Genomic DNA, 18,256 nt, shown 5'->3' with positions numbered 1-18,256 from the left:
TTCGCCTTTTGTGCCACTTTTGGCTAATTTGCGAAGATGGGGATGAGTGATGATATGAAGAAATTGATGAATAGACACCCACAAATATCCACGCCCAGGTTGGGATTCTAACCTGGGACCTCTAGCGTCGTAGCACGATGTGCTAACCACTCCACCACGCGAGTCGGCACTCGTGGTTGAGAAACACTGGTGTACAGTGTACAGTCTGTCTTACAAGTTTTGTCAGATTTTTTGGGTTTTAATTTGAGCCACCCTCATACTTAAATTAGTATTACTGTTCAATCAGCATTATAGTCGAGTCAAGATGGTTGCAATGCAAGAGTGGATATCAACACTGCAACAGATGCATTGCAGATCTGTTAAATTTATGTAAAGCAATGTAATATGGTACAATTTATCTACATATTCTTCTCAGTCTATGTTCTTGCAAGTTGCAAATTGTGTCCCACGACTAGAATTACTTCTGTTCAACAATTACTATTACTAAATTTTACTCCTCACATGTCCTTCAGAAATTCAAGGTCACTGATTTATTTCCCAGTGGGGGATGCACAGTTGTTCACACTCACATAGCACCAGTCTCCTTGGGGGAGTGGGAAGCATAGCAGGCTATGAAGCTAAGGAATCTAGGTACGAATTCTCAGTAAGATATGGACATTTTATTGTTTTGTGCCTTCCTGTTTTCATCATTAATTCACCATTCAGGGTTGCTATTATTATCTGATTATGAGATTCCCTGACATTTCCAAGGTTTTCCAGCCCAAAAATGATTTTTTTCCAGACATGCTTATCAACATGATTTTTGCTATTGAACCTTGTGTTCTTCAATTAAATACATAATCCATTAATTATTATGAATATTCACTTTCACAACTTTATTTTAGCAAATTTCATTCTACACACACAAGAACACGCGAAAAATCGAAGAGTAAAATGTAAAATTACAATCAGCAAATATATTGGGTGCTACAATCACATGCATCTAGCTCAGGCTAAGGTAACAGACATACATTATTTCACCATAACAGATCTCCACAATATAACAAGAGAAAAAGTTCATAAACCATACACAATTTTTCATTTTCTGGCCGATTCATAGTGTCATAGAAAATGCTCCTTTTTCGCTTACACTTATAAGTACACAGCATCTAGAGAAATTTTTGTTCCATATAGGAATTCTATAGGAAATGCCAACAAGACTAAGATCTACAAAATAATAGACGATAACCTCATCTTCACCAACTTCTCCGATAATAATGATCATATTGTCAATGTACTTTAGTTATCATTCAGTCAATCAGATATCTGGACTGCAAGTTTTACTTTGATATTCTTCTTAATATCAGTATTATAAAAGTGAAAATTTATTACAGAAATTCAAAGGAACCATAATTTTGCACAAGACTGAGAATCATAAGAACGAAAGAAACAAGTTTCTAAACTGAATCTTTCTTTGAGAGTGGAATCACAAGAACCAAATCCAGCTTGTTCATTTTGCAACTTTTTCTCTTGCAGACTCCAAAATGCACGTAAATTCCAGAGAATCTGCAAAATTCCCTGACATTTCCCTGCCAAGCAAAATTCCCTGTTTTCCAGATGTGTAGCAACCCTGCCATTCATCCTCATTAACCTAAAGAGGCAGAAAGGCAATACAAAATATGACAAAGTTCACTTTGTACTGAGGCAGGCTAATCGGGACTGAACAGCACAATGTGCCTCCACTGATTACAACACGATAGCATTACCACTACACCATCAGTGAAGCCCAGCCCAAAAACTATGAAAATAAAAACATTAGTGACCATCACCACTAGTAACCTAGAGATAAAAAAAGCAAGGAATATTTATATATGCAGTGTGTTTAAAATAAGAATGACCCGATCTCAAACAATTATATTTAATAATGAAAATGTGTTACAGGTACCCAACAAATTACAAAGTACATTAAGTAAATCCTCGGGTTTCACATTATAAGTGCTATATTTGCCCTCCATCTGCTGTGATAATATCAAGACAATAGCTGGATTCGTTCCAAATGCATCACTGCGTCTGAGAGTGTCTTCTATTACAGAATTTACTGCAGCTGTGATTCTGTCCTTGAGCTCATATAAGTCAATGGGTAATAGTGAAAATAACAAAAACACGTTTTACGTATCCCCACAAGAGGAAGTCACAAGGTGTAATGTCTTACTGAACTTGAGAACACAAAATGCCTTCTGTTGCATAGACAGCTTCCTGTGAATGACTAAGGTTAGCGTCTATTTGCGCACTACTAATGGTATTTAGCAGCAGTCATTTAAAACTCTATGCCATGGCAGTTCAAGTAATGCAAGTTTCATTCACTGGTGGTGCACAGATATAAGGTTTTAAAATTGGGTCATTCTTTTTTAAACACACTGTACAGAAATGAATCAACAAGACTTAAAATTCAAAGCTCCATGTTTCTCTTTCAGACGGCCATTTATGTTCCACCTGCATCTTGGCATCCCCACGTGGTCCACAAAGGCATTTCACAGATTTATCCCTCCCACCCCCTCCACCGAGGACACTGATTGCACCCCTCATAGCATCAACCCCAATCTGCAACGAATTCAATTACGTACCACGCTACCGACCACCACCATCTTGCGACTTTCCAATCTACAGGTACTACATCATCAGTGGAAGTAGATCAGCAGGGATCATGGGTCCTCCGATCATGAATCTAACACAAACCCTCACTGGCACCACCACAACCGTCATGCCACAGCTGTTGCCAGCTCCTAGCCCTCAGCAAACAATGAGTTTCATCATAACCCCATCTTACGCTCCAAGACTTACGGGGTTCAGCTCGTCGCCACTCCTCAACAGAGCTAATTTTCCAAGGAGTTCAATTTGTCCACGACCAACAGTGGGCAATTGCTCCATCTTCTCCTCTGGGGGAAATAACTTTGACTACCCGTTGTCCTCTCCTCCCAGTGCTGGACAGTGCTCCATACTGCCGAGTTCTGGGAAGCTGCCGGAGACTTTAGGCACACCTTCTACTTCCACTCAAGAAAATAGTCCATTCCAGAGTCCACCTCTACGTCTGTTCACCCCATGGCCATTACCGCCTGAATGATGACAGCAGTTCAAACCCCCTCTAGGATTTTTCAACCCTCTCTGCATCTACCCACTTTTGAAATTCTTAGTAACAATGCCTAATAAAGATTCATAATGCTTATTATTGTGTTTCTAATGTGTAACAGCCACGTTGAAAGTAACCATTGCGACTAAATTATGGCTGAACAGCAATTGACGTATCGAGCGGTGATAAGAGCTTTTGATGCTGGAAGGGCTTTAACCTAAGGCCATCCACACCTGTTTGGTCAAGGCATACAATGCCATCATTTACAACTGGGTTACCAAGTTCAAGAGAGGAAGAAAATCCATTCAAGATGAACCACCTCTATCACCGCTCGATACTTCAATTGCTGTTCAGTCATAACTTAGTCGCAAGGGCAATTTTCAATGGTTCCAGCAATTACCTGGAAAGAGATAGCACCATGTAAAAAATTGAGTAAATGTGAAAAGGTGTTAACCACAATATGATGTCTGCATGGTCTATTTGCGTGAGTTTCTAAATTCGTCTTGGACGCCCCTCGCATATTGTCTTAAATGGATGTCTGGGTGTAAACTGAAGTAAAAAAACCATGCTTCCCTCATACCCATGGTCACTGGTACAGTGTCTCAGTACAGTAGTTATTCTACTCCTTTTAATTCAATAGAATCACACTGTATTGACGTATATGCTAGATTACCACCCTAGAGGTAATACGTAAAATTAATGAATGCATATAGCAATAGTCTGTCAGTTTGCGTCAACAATTGAACTATCAATACCTGTTGTTTGATCAGAAGCTATTGCAGATGCAAAGATACTCTATCATGGGATATTCAGTATCTCACATAGTCTCTGTCCATTTGAGACCTGTAAACTGACAATACCAATTGTAACAGTCTACTCCTAGCACAGAAACAATTGTTATAATACAGAAGTTTCATGATCTGATAATTAGCTAAAATATTTTCAAAATTACTAACCACATCTTACAATATAATATTAAACTAGTTATATTTTCAGAATCGTTCTTTAGTTGGGATTGAAAAGATTGGAAGAAAATTTATAAAAATGCATGGACAGTTCAGACATTTGTAAATATAGAGCGACCACAAGGAAAAAACCTTGGACGAGAAGTCCCCGTGCAGCTTTCCCTTCTTCCCTTGAGCTCCCGCCATAAGGAAGCATGGTCCACTCTGCCCCTCCCCTCCACGTGTGAGTATAGTGCACAGGAGTCGCGGGTCTGCGCAGGTTTCTTTGCTTGTGGTTCCACTATACATACAAATGTGTCAAAAATCAAATTTAATGTGCAGTGCTTTAATTAGGAAAATGTTAAAATCAATATTGTGAAAAAATTGTTAAAACCTAAATGTATCAGTTTAATTACCTTAAAATAAGTTATTTTGAGCAGTGCACATTCCAGCAGATTCATTCGGTTGTCATTGTGAGGAATGGGTGTAACGTTTTCCCAGTTTGTGCTTTTCGTCTAGTAATGTAATGCTCTCCAACGCAGCAAATAATGATACCTGATATTTTTTAAGAGGTTCCGATTTGATTCTGTACGCACATTGATAACTTATTGTTCAATCACAAAAGATACTGAGACTTTCAAAAGTGTTCATGCACAATAATGTATATACTTATTTTATGCAGAAACTTTTTCATTATTACTAGCAGTTTTAGTATTAACTTTGCATGAAAGTTCTTGTGTAAAAGCTGTGACACTTGACTACAAAGTTGATCCATTCCTGAAGTGCAAAAGGTGTAATCAAGCTCTATGCGACTTGTTGGATGTTTTAAAACAATTTAAACTAGCTCAAATGTTTATAACTTTTAAAATATAATTGCAACTATACCATATAAATTTACTAGAGATTTCGTTTAAAAAGGGATGGGACACATTACTTGGTATTCTGTCAGTATTATCTGATATAGGCATATTGGTGTATTGGTAAAATTACCGATCCAATATATCTATAAATATAAATCATAATTTAGTGCAAAATTCAACCATTTTGTTATAATTTTTATGCATAATCTTCATGCCCTACTTTTTAAAAAGTACCAGAGGCTACGGTCATCGGGAGATGTGGCGATGATCAAGCAAAATATTTAAAATAGTGCATTTTAAATATTTTAGAGAAGAAGTCTGAAAATAAGTTTGAATATTCGATATATGTGCAAAATAAGCCAAGCGACAGCATGAAACAGCTCAAAATATGCAAGAGATTCGCTAAAGTTTAGCGCATCAAAATGAGGGCACGGTACTACCCCTTGCACCGAACCCTCCTCCCAAGTTTCCTATTGAAGGCAATGGTGTTGGACGGCTCAGATCATCACAGAATGGTGTGAATCCCTCTGGTTTCTACCAGGGCCGAAAACAGTTGAACGCTTCCGAACAGGCAGACCCTATGACAAGGCCCAACATTTACTTTCCCACTCTTGAAGGTCTGGGTCATAACAGGCCTTTTTTCAGTCCCCATCCCCATATTTACAACCACGGCAGGGTTTCTCTGGAGTCATCAAGATTCTTCCCAGTGTCCAGTAGCGTACTCAAGGAGGGGTTGGCGAGGGTCATATTCCCTGCTTAGGCTCAATATTCTTTAAAAAGAAGAAGAAAAAACCCAAAGGCAGAAAAAGATGGCAAAATGAGGAATGATTACAACAAAAAGTACACGTACCCCCCCCCCCCTTTTTGAAAATCCTAGGCACGCCACTGCGAATGTCTGCTATTTACACTTGTTAAGAGGAAAAACATATATTGAATGATATAATTATATTTAATAATTCTCATCGTATAGAATTGTCTGTCTTTTGTAGTTGTAAGGTCTGTGTTAAGAGCTTTTACATTGAATTGGCAATGACCTTGGCATTTATCGCAGAGAAATATTGTCCCCCCCACCTTCCCCTTTGTTGAAAGATTGACCCTGATGTCTGGCAAATCTTGCGATGATTACATGAAGATGTCACGCTTTGGCACGGAAAAGTACATGTCTAAATATGCAATTTTTTTTGCACTGCAGTTACCTGGAAGCAGAAATTTATTAAGAAGGTCAATGAATTATTCAGGTTCTTAATTTTACATTGAATTTGTAGAATATCAGTTATCGGTTTAGGTAAATTTTATATTGGTATGTTATTGGTATCAGTCAACATTTCATATAAGCCCATCACTAGTTTAAAATATATACTTGTGTGTGAGTGAGTGAGTGAGTGAGTGAGTGAGAGTGAGAGTGAGAGTGAGAGAGAGAGAGAGAGAGAGAGAGAGAGAGAGAGAGAGATAGATAGATAGATAGATAGATAGATAGATATGGTGATGGCGGAGTGGTAGCATCGTCGACTTGCAATCAATGGGTCCCGGATTCGATATCCAGTGGAGGCACATAGTGGTTTGGATCCCATTTTGAACTGTAGGTCCAGTCACAATTAACCTTACTGTGCATAAAGTGAACTTAACACACCAAATCACTCAATCAATCAATCCATTTTTGTGGACGCTGATGATTACCAAACTTCAAGCAGGTATCAGTAAATGTATTAGAACCGATACTGATATATCAGATTGGTATCAGCACAATCCTAAATTAAATTTTTGTTACTTTACACAGTACATAAATTTCATAACAAACATAATGAGAACATACCATTTTCTTCCACCCAGCGCAATTTGTGTTCCCTGGCAACAGAAAATACAGAATCATAGCCATTTTGTATCATATTGTATGCAATTTCCAGAAAATTTGGAGTTATAAAAGGCGATGTGCACTGAACCAAGGCTATTGCTGCAACATCTGAAAAATAAATAACGAAAGATCATCCAAGTCATCATTAGGTGATTAAACTAAGATGTATTTTCACAGGTTATGATTTTCCGTAGTTAACTTTTCAGAAAAGATAAAATTCCTTCTCATGCTAATTACATTAAATAATATCAAGGAGTTATTTTTTATGTAAGTTTTGGGAGACCACACTTCATCAGACATTTATCAGGGTTGTTAAAACTTCAGGAATTGTAAATAAATTCAATTCCGGTCTGGGAAAAAAATCAGAAAGGATAAATGGGTTCTGGAATGTAAAGAACCTTTTTATCTTTTAAAGTATTTCAATTCGGTCCCGGAGCCTTTCCAGATCAATTTAAATACGGTCAAAGTTCGGTATTCAAATGAATCAATATGCAACCGAATTTAAATTGGGCCAGAAAAAAAGGTTCCGGTCTGGTTATAGAACCCAATAGAATTTATGGATTCCTTGACATTTATAACCCCAGGGTTATCCAAGGTACAGGAATTGTAAAGAAATTCAATTCTGGTCCGGGAGAGAAAATCAGCAAGTGTAAACGGGTTCTGAACCTTTTTATCTTTAAAGTACTTCAATTCGGTTCTGGAACATTTGTTCTGGATCAATTTAAATATGGTCGAAGTTTGGTATTGAAATGAAACAATATGCAACTTGAACCGAATTTAAACTGTGCGAGAAAAAGGATTCTGGTCCGGTTATGGAACACCATAGAACCTATGGTCCGGTTACGGAACCCCATAGAACCTATTAGAATGTATGGGTTCCTGGTCCTTTAACAACCTTGACACTTATTCCTGTTTGATTAATTTTACAGTTATAACAGTGTAGTAAATTTAACAAAAATAAAAAGAAGCAGTTATACAATGAATCTTTCCCATAATCTTACATTGCTGAAATAACAACTGTGAAACAAGCAACCTTTTGTAAACATTATGATTATTTTAAATGAAGATGTTATCAAATGTTAATCGTGCATCTCAAATATAATCTGGCAATTCAAAATCTTCCCTCTGTATAAAATGTCTTGACTTCTTCTGCAGGACTAAATATTAAAGATGACGGCTTACCACATTTGTGAAAAAGAGACCTCCATAGTGAGTCTATATTCCCATTTTTTTATTTAATTTCTTCCAGTGTTCTTCTGCAATGAACAGAATTTGTTGGAGCTATCAGAATGGTTCAGCATTTTCTGTACAAAGGAATAATGGCACAAGGTTATTTTTGTACACCACCTTCAAAGCTCCTCTGTTGTTCTTATCTTCTGTGTGTGCTTCTAACAGGAACACTTGTACTAACCACTTTCCTGTTTACGGTGAAAGCTGTCGGACCAAAGTGACAAGTGACAGTGAACAAGCAACATGTGTCAGTTGGAAATGAACCTTCGGAAATAAATGCAACCTTCCATGTCGAAGTGACATAATAAGCCACAAGTTATTTTTGAATGTTTTCTCAATAGTGCCATGTCATCCTAGTCTGTTGGTCGTGCGCACTGAGCGAATGTTGTGGCCCATGTCGCACTGAAAGCTACCTAAAAAGTCAGTGGCGTTCACAGGATTCTTTAAAGGGGAAAGGGGAGTACATATACTCTTTTTAGTAGTCAGTCCTCATTTTGCCATATTTCTTTCTTTTTAGGAATACTGGGCCCGAAGGGGTGGGGAGTTATGGCCCACCAACTCCCCTCACTTTGGGCCATTTCTGATTCGTTTTTTTTACCTCGTTTTTCTGCCAATTTTGGCTAATCGCGAAGATGAGGATGAGTGATGATATGATAAAACTGATTAATCGACACTCACAAAGAACACCCATGCCCAGGACAGGATTTGAATCCGGAACCCCTGGCATCATAGTGTGATGTGCTAACCACTCTGTCACAGAAATATCACCATTTCTTTCCATCATTGTTCATCCTCACCATAATGATTAAACCAAGAGCTAGAAGGCAACAAAAGTAACCAAATAGAAAAAGCATTAATATGTAATGTCACTATTTAATCCGATTATTGTTATCTTAGAGTAAAAAGCAAGAAAACAGATAGCTAGTGTTGGAATGTGAAATGGAAGTGAAAGATACTTCACTTTTCTGCCACTTTGGCTAATTGCAAAGATGAGGATGAATAAGACGAGATGGATGAAGGGACAACCACAAACACAATATGTGCAACACAAAGGATTGTAGGAGTCCAGAAGCCAGAGCCTTGCTACTCTGCAAAATGCAGTCCGGGGTGTACTACATGGAAGGGAGGTTTATGTGATAAGGTTGATTTGCTCAAAATTTTATAAAGAGGCCGTAGCCCCATCAGCAACCCCCTGTGTACGCAAGTGACCCTGCAATATATAAAAGGTAAAGTGTTCCCCTGTGCATAGCACCACGCCATGAAGGCGTATAGGGGGTGTGGGGGTAACGCCCCACACTTTCTTGATCCGATCGTGAGTGGGGGTGATGTGATCAGCATCACGCCCCTGACCGCCTTTACCCCCCAGGGTTTCCCCCAGGTACCCATGTTATTCGACGCTGGGTAGGCGCCGGGGCCACTTCCACCGTTAGAAAAGTTCCCAGATTTGAACCGGCCGGGGATCGAACCCGGGACCTTTAGCATGGTAGTCAGACGCGTTACCGACTGAGCCACCGCGATATTCTTGTGAATTTGTTTGAATGTCATAGTTGCAACTGGTGTGCTAGTGGAAGACATTGACTACATGCTCAGTGGTATATAAATGAGGCAGGAACATGGGACAGTGGTCATCTGATTAATTTGATTTATTTTACTTCACTTTTCTGCCACTTTTGGCTAACTGCAAAGATGAAGATCAGTGATGATATGATGAAATTGATGAAGGGACACTCACACAGAATGGCCAAGCCCAGGCTGGGATTCGAATCCAGTACCTTTGGTGTTGTAGCACTGTGAGCTAACTACTCCGCCATGGAGGCTAGAAGCTAACTGCGAAGATAAGGTTGAGTGATAATGATGAATGGACGGACACTCACAAAAAACATCCATGCCCAGGCTGAGATTTCAATCTGGGATCTCTAGAGTCATAGCATGCTATGCTAACCACGGAAGCCGACAACAGTGACCATTTATTTCACACAAGTGTCTCTGGTATCCCAGCAGATATAAGCACCAAGCAATCAAGCCATCTGCTTTCTTGCATGCTCTTTACTCTGGCAAAAGACCTCACGGGATCCTAAAAGCAGGGTTGTTCAAGGACCATGAACCCATAAAATTATAGGGTTCTATTGCGTTCTGCTGCAGGACCAGAACTTCTTTTCTCTTGCACAATTTAAATTCGGTCCAAGTCGCATATTGTTTCATTGAAAAAAAGGTTCCTGGACCGTATTTAAATTCATCCGGAAAAAAGGTTTGTTCACTGTATTTAAATTGACTGTGAAAAAAGGTTCTTGGACCATATTTAAATTCATCCGGAAAAAAGGTTGGTGGGTGGTATTTAAATTCATCCAGAATAAAGGTTCCTGGACTGTATTTAAATTCATCCGGAAAAAATGTTGGTGAACGGTATTTAAATTCATCCGGAAAAAAGGTTGGTGGACCGTATTTAAATACATTATGAAAAGAGGTTCCTGGATCGAATTGAAATACTTTAAATATGAAAAGGTTCTTTATGGTCTAGAACCCACCAACACTTCCTGATTTTCTCTTCTGGATGGGAATTGAATTTATTTACAATTCATGGGAAATTAACACTCCTGGGAATGTTAAAGATTCAGAAATCCACACATTCTAATGGATTCTATTGGGTTCTGTAACACGACGGGAGCCTTTTTTCTCGCACAATTAAAATTTGATCCAAGTTGTGTATTATTTCATTGAAAAAAAAAGATTCCTGGATCTATTTAATCTGACCCAGAAAAAAGGATCCTGGGCCATATTTAAATTGATCTGGAAAAAAGGTTCCTGGATCGTATTAAAAACTGAGCCAGAAAAAAGGTTCCTAGACAGTATTTAAATTCAGTAGGAAAAAAGATTGGTGGACTGTATTGAAAGTGATCTGGAAAAAAGGTTCTTGGACAAATTGAAATACAGAGGTTATTTGCTTTATATCAGACCATTTTCAATATGGTACTGCCACCTCACATATCATGCTGGAACTATGGGTCTGCTGGTGGGAGCAGTGTTGTGTCTGACCTTGTAGGTGTGTGAGTGTTGGTAGTGAATGTTATCAAACGGTGCCGAAAATCAACCGGTACTGGGTGGGTTACGTAATGGCCCTTTTCCATGCTATGTTTTCATACGTACGCATTGTGAAACAGTGTCGGGAGAATGGGTTAACACTCGGGGTGACTACTGCGGAAGCTCTTGTGGCCCGTTACACACAACAGGCTCTCCTTGCGAAACATTCACCCACGAAAACCACCAGTAGAAGAGCTGCAAGCAAAGTGTCACCCGTAGTGCGAAGGGGGATCCATCGATTGGCGTGCCAAGAAAATCCCCCGACTCTACGTGATATGGCCCACAGATTTCACCTTGCACCATCAACTGTGAACAAAACAATTCGCAAGCGCCTCAGGTTGAAGTGTGTGCGGAAGGCCCGTGTACACCACCTTCTACTGCGTCACATTGCCGAACGTAAGACGAACTGCAGGAAACTGTATGAAAAGTACCTGGCGGGTTCCAAAAGGAAGAATGTTGTCACAATGGATGAATCATATGTCCATCTCACTGCTGGTGGTCACATTCAGGTGATCACACACCGTGACATTGACGGCAAGGGGCGCAGCAACTTTGTTCGTCAGTGCAGGGAAAGTTTCCCTCGTGGCTTTATGGTTGTGACGGGATTCGGATATGAGGGTAAGTTGATGATACGCAAGGTGGACAAAAATGTGAAGATGAATGCCAGATACTTCCAAGACTCCATTCTGACACCTATCTATCGGAGAGAAATCCCACAATTGTATGGAATAGACACGAACCAGGTGATGATCCATATGGACAAGGCTTCAAGTCATACCGCCAGAACATCACTACGTTTTTATCAGGAAATGGCGGAGGAATTAGGAATTCGTGTCATTCCGTTTGAAGACATTCCTGTGAAAAGCCCAGATGCCAGTCCAATGGATTTTTGTGCATTTGGACTGTTGAAACGACATCTTCAACATCGCCACCCACGCACCCTGGATGGTCTATGGAAAGCTTGCAGGGAGGAGTGGGACAGAACTCCCATGCCTGTCCTGCACCGGAACTTGCTGCAATGGAAACTGCAATGCTAGGCGATAGTCCACAATGCTGGGGGTCCAATAGAACATGATCGGTGGCGGCGGCGCATTATCTCTTAAGGTGAGTACCCGTCAAAAATGGTTGGATATAAAGCGAACAACCTTACTGTACTTAATGATAAAAAAAATTTCATATGGCAGGAACCCATTTACGGTTGTTGATTTTCTCTCCTGGACCGGGGTTGAATTTATTTAAAATTCCTGGACCTTTAACAACCCTGCCTAAAGTACATTAATTACCAGAATGTTTTCTGAAAAAGTCCTGCACACCAAGAAGAGATGAAGCTGTGTCAGTTGCACTTTCTGCTGAGCGCCAATGCACTTGGGCACCTGAATTCTTTGCAACTTCTGCAATCTCTTCACTGTCTGTAGAAACCCACACCCCTGAAAACCCTGCAAAGAATAACAGAAATAAGAAAATTCACTTCAAAGAAACAAAATAAATATACATTATATATTTTTCAAACACTTCTTTGCTGCACCTGTTGAATGTTGAATGATTTCAGCTACATGCTAGCCCCAGGTCCAACAAACAAGGTCGGGCGAGAGGCACAATCCGCTGCTAACACGTTGCAAAAATGGATTGCTAACACCCATGGCTTCCTAACCTAATAACGTATGCATTATTAGAATTAGAATTGTGAAAATAATGCAAGTAAGTTGGTTACGAGGGTTAAGTTTGGTGCTATCATCTTGTTTGAGACACTAATTTTTGCCAAGTGTTAGCAGCTTGATGTGCACCGCACCAAACCTAAGCAAACACACCACATTACACAATTTCCACTTGAAGCACTGGATAAGGAGTCATCTACATGGGTGCTTAAAACATGACAGTCCTGATGCAGTGTTGACATCAGGCTGCCCATTTAGATGTTCAATTGTACTCGACGTTGTCTCAGACACTGGTGTATACAGAGGAAAGCTGATGGGGCACACAGCCACTCCTGAATTTTAAGAAAACACAACTTTCAAATGAAAGCACTTAGTTAATTGTGAAGCCCACTTAAAAAGACTCTCGATTACCATTCTTGACCTTAAACAAATTTTAAAACGAAGTTAAAAATGATAATTACGTAATATTTTATTCTTCAACCCCAGCCCCTGGAAGAGCTATGTAATATCCACCATTACAATTCTAGCCCCATCTGAAAAAGAAAAAAATATTCTATATACACTAGTAGATGCTGTGTTTTCAGCATCTGTATAGATGAGCCATAGAATTGCTTCAGTGAAATGCCAATAAGTATCTTCATTTTCTACCATCACAGTGATTACACTATATGAGAGAATTTAAATTAATAACAACTGCACACCAAACCAGTTTTGCTTACTATGCCTGCCTGGGTTTTGAAGCTTCAAGCATCGAAATCCCACAGGTAACTGGCAGGCCTTGCAAACTTCCAAAGACCCACCTTGCTGACCTCTCAATCGGGTTGCAGATACATAAGTCATGCAGTCACTGTTGCCAACTTTTCGATTCTAAACTCTTCAAGGAGCATGTGAAATGTTCATTACGTTTAATCAATTTGAAATTGTATAGATTTATTGTGTGGTAGTAAACATTTGTATTACTGACACCCGTAACGGAGTATGAAGCAAGTTACACAAAAGGTACCATAGTAAATACATTTTTGGAACATTGTGTGGCTAGTGGTTGTTCTACATTAAACTATATTTCGAAGAATTTTGAAAACTTTTGCTATGGTTTTCTGTATGGTACAATTTTGCTAATATCCAAATTAGTTGCTCAAGATATACCCTCCCCTCTTTTGAAAGTTATACTATTCGTGACTTGCTTAAGTGTTATTATCCTCTGAATGGCACAAAGATAGGTTGTTGTATTTCCGTACATTTAATTGCAAAGGGAATGTTATCCTCAATTTAGGTGCGATGTAGCACTTATTCAACCATTGCATTCAGTCCATAAAATATATGATAAAATCAGTATTTACAAATACTTGCACATTGTCATCTATTTCAACAAATCGTCACTCGCTCACATTGCTGACTTGTCCAGTTCTACAGACAGCAATTATAGTAACACGGTGTAAAATAATTGTTAGTTCGTGCCTTGAGACGGGTGCAAATACCCGGCAGTGCTTGCCCACACATTTTAACAAACAAACAATATAAAAAATGAAAGAGAGAGATTTCAGGATGAGAAAAGTGTCATAAAATTAAAACAAAACATACACACCTATATTTCAAGAGCCTCAAAACATATTTGGAGAATATGTGGGAGTCGATTTGACATAATAATGAAATAAGGAAAAATATTAATTAGAGAAGTTATAAAATTTAACAGTTATACAACCTCATGGCCTCTGCGACTAATATAAATTCAAATGTCTCCATGTGTGGGGAAATTTGATTGCCATTGACAACACTAACAGTGGTGCTCGCTTCAGGCTGAAGGAACTACAGCAAGTCTCATGTGACTTCTTGGTTCTCCTGCAAGTACTGGGTAAAGAGAAAAATCTGGCAAGCATTGAGGCCTGTGCATTGTTCAACATCTGGCTTGACGTGCATGTTGCATATTTTAGAATGCACATTTTAGGTGAGAGTCCTTGAAGATGGGTTTTCTCCGGGTGTTGTACAAAGGCCTCTGTTGACTACTTGCACACATAAATTGTAACAATACAATTGGATGTGTACCAACACATATTATATTTTTATTTCATGAATTTTTGGAAACTTAAAATAAAACATGTATCATGACTTATACCATGTTTAATGTAACAACTGTTTAAGTTTTATCCTTGCAGGATTCTAGTAACTAACATTTCTTTACTAAAATGCCATGTTGTTTGGACTGGACTACAGGACTATAACTCTCTCTTTTCCCTCGAACTAAATATCTAATTGATTTCTCTGTCCTAACAAATAAAAGTGAAGTGAGAACTATTTCATACCCCACATGCTGAAGTAAAAATAAAATTTAAACATACTTCCAAAATGAAACATAGTCCTCAGAGCTCGTTCCAAGAGGGTAGTGCCCCCAACAACTGCAAGATTTTTCCTTGAAATGCCTTTACTTCCTCCCCTTGCTAAAATAAGGCCTACTATTGGCAATGATGAGGTACTGGTTTCATAGTCACAGGATTCATCTCCATAAATTCTGTAAAGAAAGACACACTATAATTTAACAATACAGAGAATTTCTCCAATTTGTTTGAAATTTCGGATACTTACTAATTTGGGTCTCCTAATCACGAATCTGCACTTAAAATTTGGCGCTCACGTATAGAAATTCCTGAATTATGGCTAGCCCCACAGACCATTGGCGCTAGCCCCACGAACCATTGGCGCGTGGTTAGGTTAGGCTAGGTTAGGTTAGAACATAGTTAAATTTTAGGGTCGTAGTAATATCAGGAATATATATATTTCGTTCCTTAAGTATTCGAAACTGAAAATCATGCGATAAATAATGAGCAATTGTGCATTGTCGGTTGCGATGACTGACCCTCTTATTTTGCAAGTTTGACACGTGAGCGCCAAACTTTAACTTCAGAGTCGTGATTAGGAGCCCTAATTTAGTGAGTATGCCGAATTTCAAACAAAATGGAGAAATTGCCGGTATTGTAAAATCGCTCCAAAGACACATATGCAATGAAATTAATTCAACAGATACGTAAATTTTGACGGAAGACACTTAGCTAATATGGCTATACATATAAACGTTGCATTTTTATGCACACATTCCACCTATGTCTTAGCTGATAGAAACATAATAAAAAAATGTTACAGCCTTGTTGATTTACTTTACTGAATTATGGGTAACAGTTCGGTATATCGGAGACACATTTCTTCATTTTTACAGAAGAAACTACTTACAGAAATGAGTTTCTCTAAGGTTTCCATCGTTCGTCGAGGTATTTTATTTCATCGTGGAATCTATTTGATCGGGAAATCATGTATTTTTCAAGAGAAATATCCAGGGTGGTATTTGTAGGGGAGGATGAGGGGGAATTGCCCCCACTGGATACTTGTGTCTCCTTCTCTGCTTGACAAATGTTATCCCTGGGGGGGAATGATATTTGAGGGGGAAACAACATATTATTGGCAATTAAGTTACTTTTTCCCACTTCGCCATCCAATTGCAACACTTTTCTCTCAGACAACTCGAAGCTCCATTTGGCAGAAGGAGATGTGGCCTCAAGCCCATCCATATTTCTGGAACTGTCAAACAAGTGGCTAACGTTGAAGACCACCTCCCCCTCTTCCCTTTCATTTGTACACGGAATTTGGCAGGAAAATGCCACCCCAATGAATGTGAAATGAGTTGTTACGTGACGCGAACTTGTCACTACAGAAAGTCTGTATTTAAATGAGTGGAACAATAGTCCACGAAGATCGTTACATGGAATTTTTGAAATTACGTGTACAATGATGGACGTTAATATGTAGTAGCGGTAATCGCTATTTTGTCTTGTATTTCAGAAGTCACAGACTAATTAGGCGTAACTTGGCAGGGGCACTTGTCCACCTAACAAATTTTCAGAATTAACAAGGTAATGGAACTTTTGTTAAGATCCTGGGAACCTGAGATGCAAGTTAATTTGTAATTTTTATGATTTCGCAAATGTAAGAGTAATTTAGCAAAGTAGACTTGGGCGCAAATTTTATGGGGTAGAAAACCTTTTGATTCTGCGCACCTCCCAAAGTTATGCTCAAGTTCGATTCATATCCCGAAAAGGTAGTATGTCCCAGACTAGATTTCTGGGGGTGGGTGTCAACACCTCTTCTCTAGCAGCCACAAGGTACATACACATACATATATATATATATGTATTATATTATCTCATGCTGTCTCTAGACAGTCAGTAGAATTCCCCCCCCTGCAAATTTCATAAATACCACCCTGGAAATCTCTCACCAACGCACAAGTGCCATTGCTTTCGCTACGTGAACCGGATGCTGCATACGTTTGATGACTTAACCCCCTGTCAGTGATTCCAACCACCCCCTCTTTTTTTTAACTATGCTTGCTTATACTCCATGAGGCCTTAAAAAGATCACTTCGCAGGCTTGCAGCAGACAACAATATAGGGGTGTGTCTGCGAGAACCAATCAGGTCCGTGAATGAGCGAACCGGGTTGCCACAGCTAGCTCGCTGCAACCTTCTGGAAGGGTGAGCGACCTCTGCCTCTTGCTACCTCGGCCTGCTTATTCGGCTGAGGAACAGACGACACGAGAGTATCGGCAATAGTGTGCGAGCGACATCTGCTGTTAGCCCGCGAAACGCTCTTTCTAAGGCCTCTTGCAGTATAACATAACCAATCCTTATCGGAAATGGATCATGGGGCTATCCGTCAGCTACCCGTGCATAATGTACAATTTACACACGTGATGAATACGATAGTAGGTATTTTTCGGTGAAGGTTGGAAACACTGCATACCTACAACGTTAGTCAACCTGTGACCGCCACATTGTGTTATGGAAGCGAAAAAAGGAATAACAAAAACTACTCTCTACGTGAAAAATTCTGTTTGTTTTCGTGTAAAAAGCACAAAGGCGCCTTGAACTATGTTCCGCAATACACAATTGGTAAGTACGAACCATGCAAAACACAAAATATCCGATTTTAATGTGTCTCCGATATAACGAACTGTTACGGAATTATGTATAGTGGGAAAAAATACATTGCTTACTGGCACTGTCCGTCATCATCTGCCCTACAACCATACAACATTTCTGTATGGAAAACCAAAGAGAACAGAGGCATAAAAACAAATTTTACAACCAGATTATTCATATTTTGAATATTCGGCATAAAACCACACTATTTGTCAAGAGAAACTAAGTTAGTGGAAAGCTGGAAACTCTTCGCAGTTAAAAGAGAGCACAGAACAGCTGATATCCAATAATACACCCATCAGCAAAACAAATAGTAGGCGAATTGTCCATGACAATTTTCATTCAGTCTGTCTTCCACAATGTCATGATTATAAATTGAAAAAAAAGTCAATAAGCAGAGGATACATGTGCTTCACATAAACAGAATTCCGCATTTTGAAACATCACAGGAAGTAGAATAAAAAAAAATAATAAAATTAATGCTGGTGGACAATTTGTCTACTGTACAGCAAATGGCAAAGATAATAACAATAATAGTAGGCAAATTGTCCATCCCTATCGTCAT

General features: G+C 39.1%; 2 protein-coding genes across 3 annotated transcripts in view; one reads left to right on the top strand and one right to left on the bottom strand.

The window, feature by feature from the left end:
- LOC145989957 (uncharacterized) overlaps positions 1-3,191 on the top strand; it is a 28,116-nt gene extending 24,925 nt beyond the window's left edge. For both annotated transcript variants that reach the window (XM_083125504.1, XM_083125505.1), the window contains exon 4: positions 2,454-3,191. In XM_083125504.1, coding sequence (XP_082981630.1) covers positions 2,454-3,100 — 647 coding nt within the window. In that variant the 3' untranslated portion in view covers positions 3,101-3,191. The remainder of the gene's footprint in view (positions 1-2,453) is intronic.
- A 972-nt stretch (positions 3,192-4,163) lies between these two features.
- Csas (CMP-sialic acid synthase) lies at positions 4,164-17,963 on the bottom strand. Its single transcript, XM_083126219.1, has 5 exons — positions 17,766-17,963; positions 15,062-15,231; positions 12,354-12,506; positions 6,724-6,870; positions 4,164-4,351 (listed from the first exon to the last, which is right to left on the bottom strand). The coding sequence occupies exons 1-5, from the start codon at positions 17,885-17,887 to the stop codon at positions 4,164-4,166; spliced, it is 780 nt and encodes a 259-aa protein (XP_082982345.1). The 5' UTR covers positions 17,888-17,963.
- Between the last annotated feature and the right edge of the window lie 293 nt (positions 17,964-18,256).

The sequence above is a fragment of the Lepisma saccharinum genome, chromosome 7, assembly GCF_977018435.1.
Source record: "Lepisma saccharinum chromosome 7, izLepSacc3.1, whole genome shotgun sequence".
Lineage (NCBI taxonomy): Eukaryota > Metazoa > Arthropoda > Insecta > Zygentoma > Lepismatidae > Lepisma > Lepisma saccharinum.
This window is presented reverse-complemented; position numbering and strand designations above follow the sequence as displayed.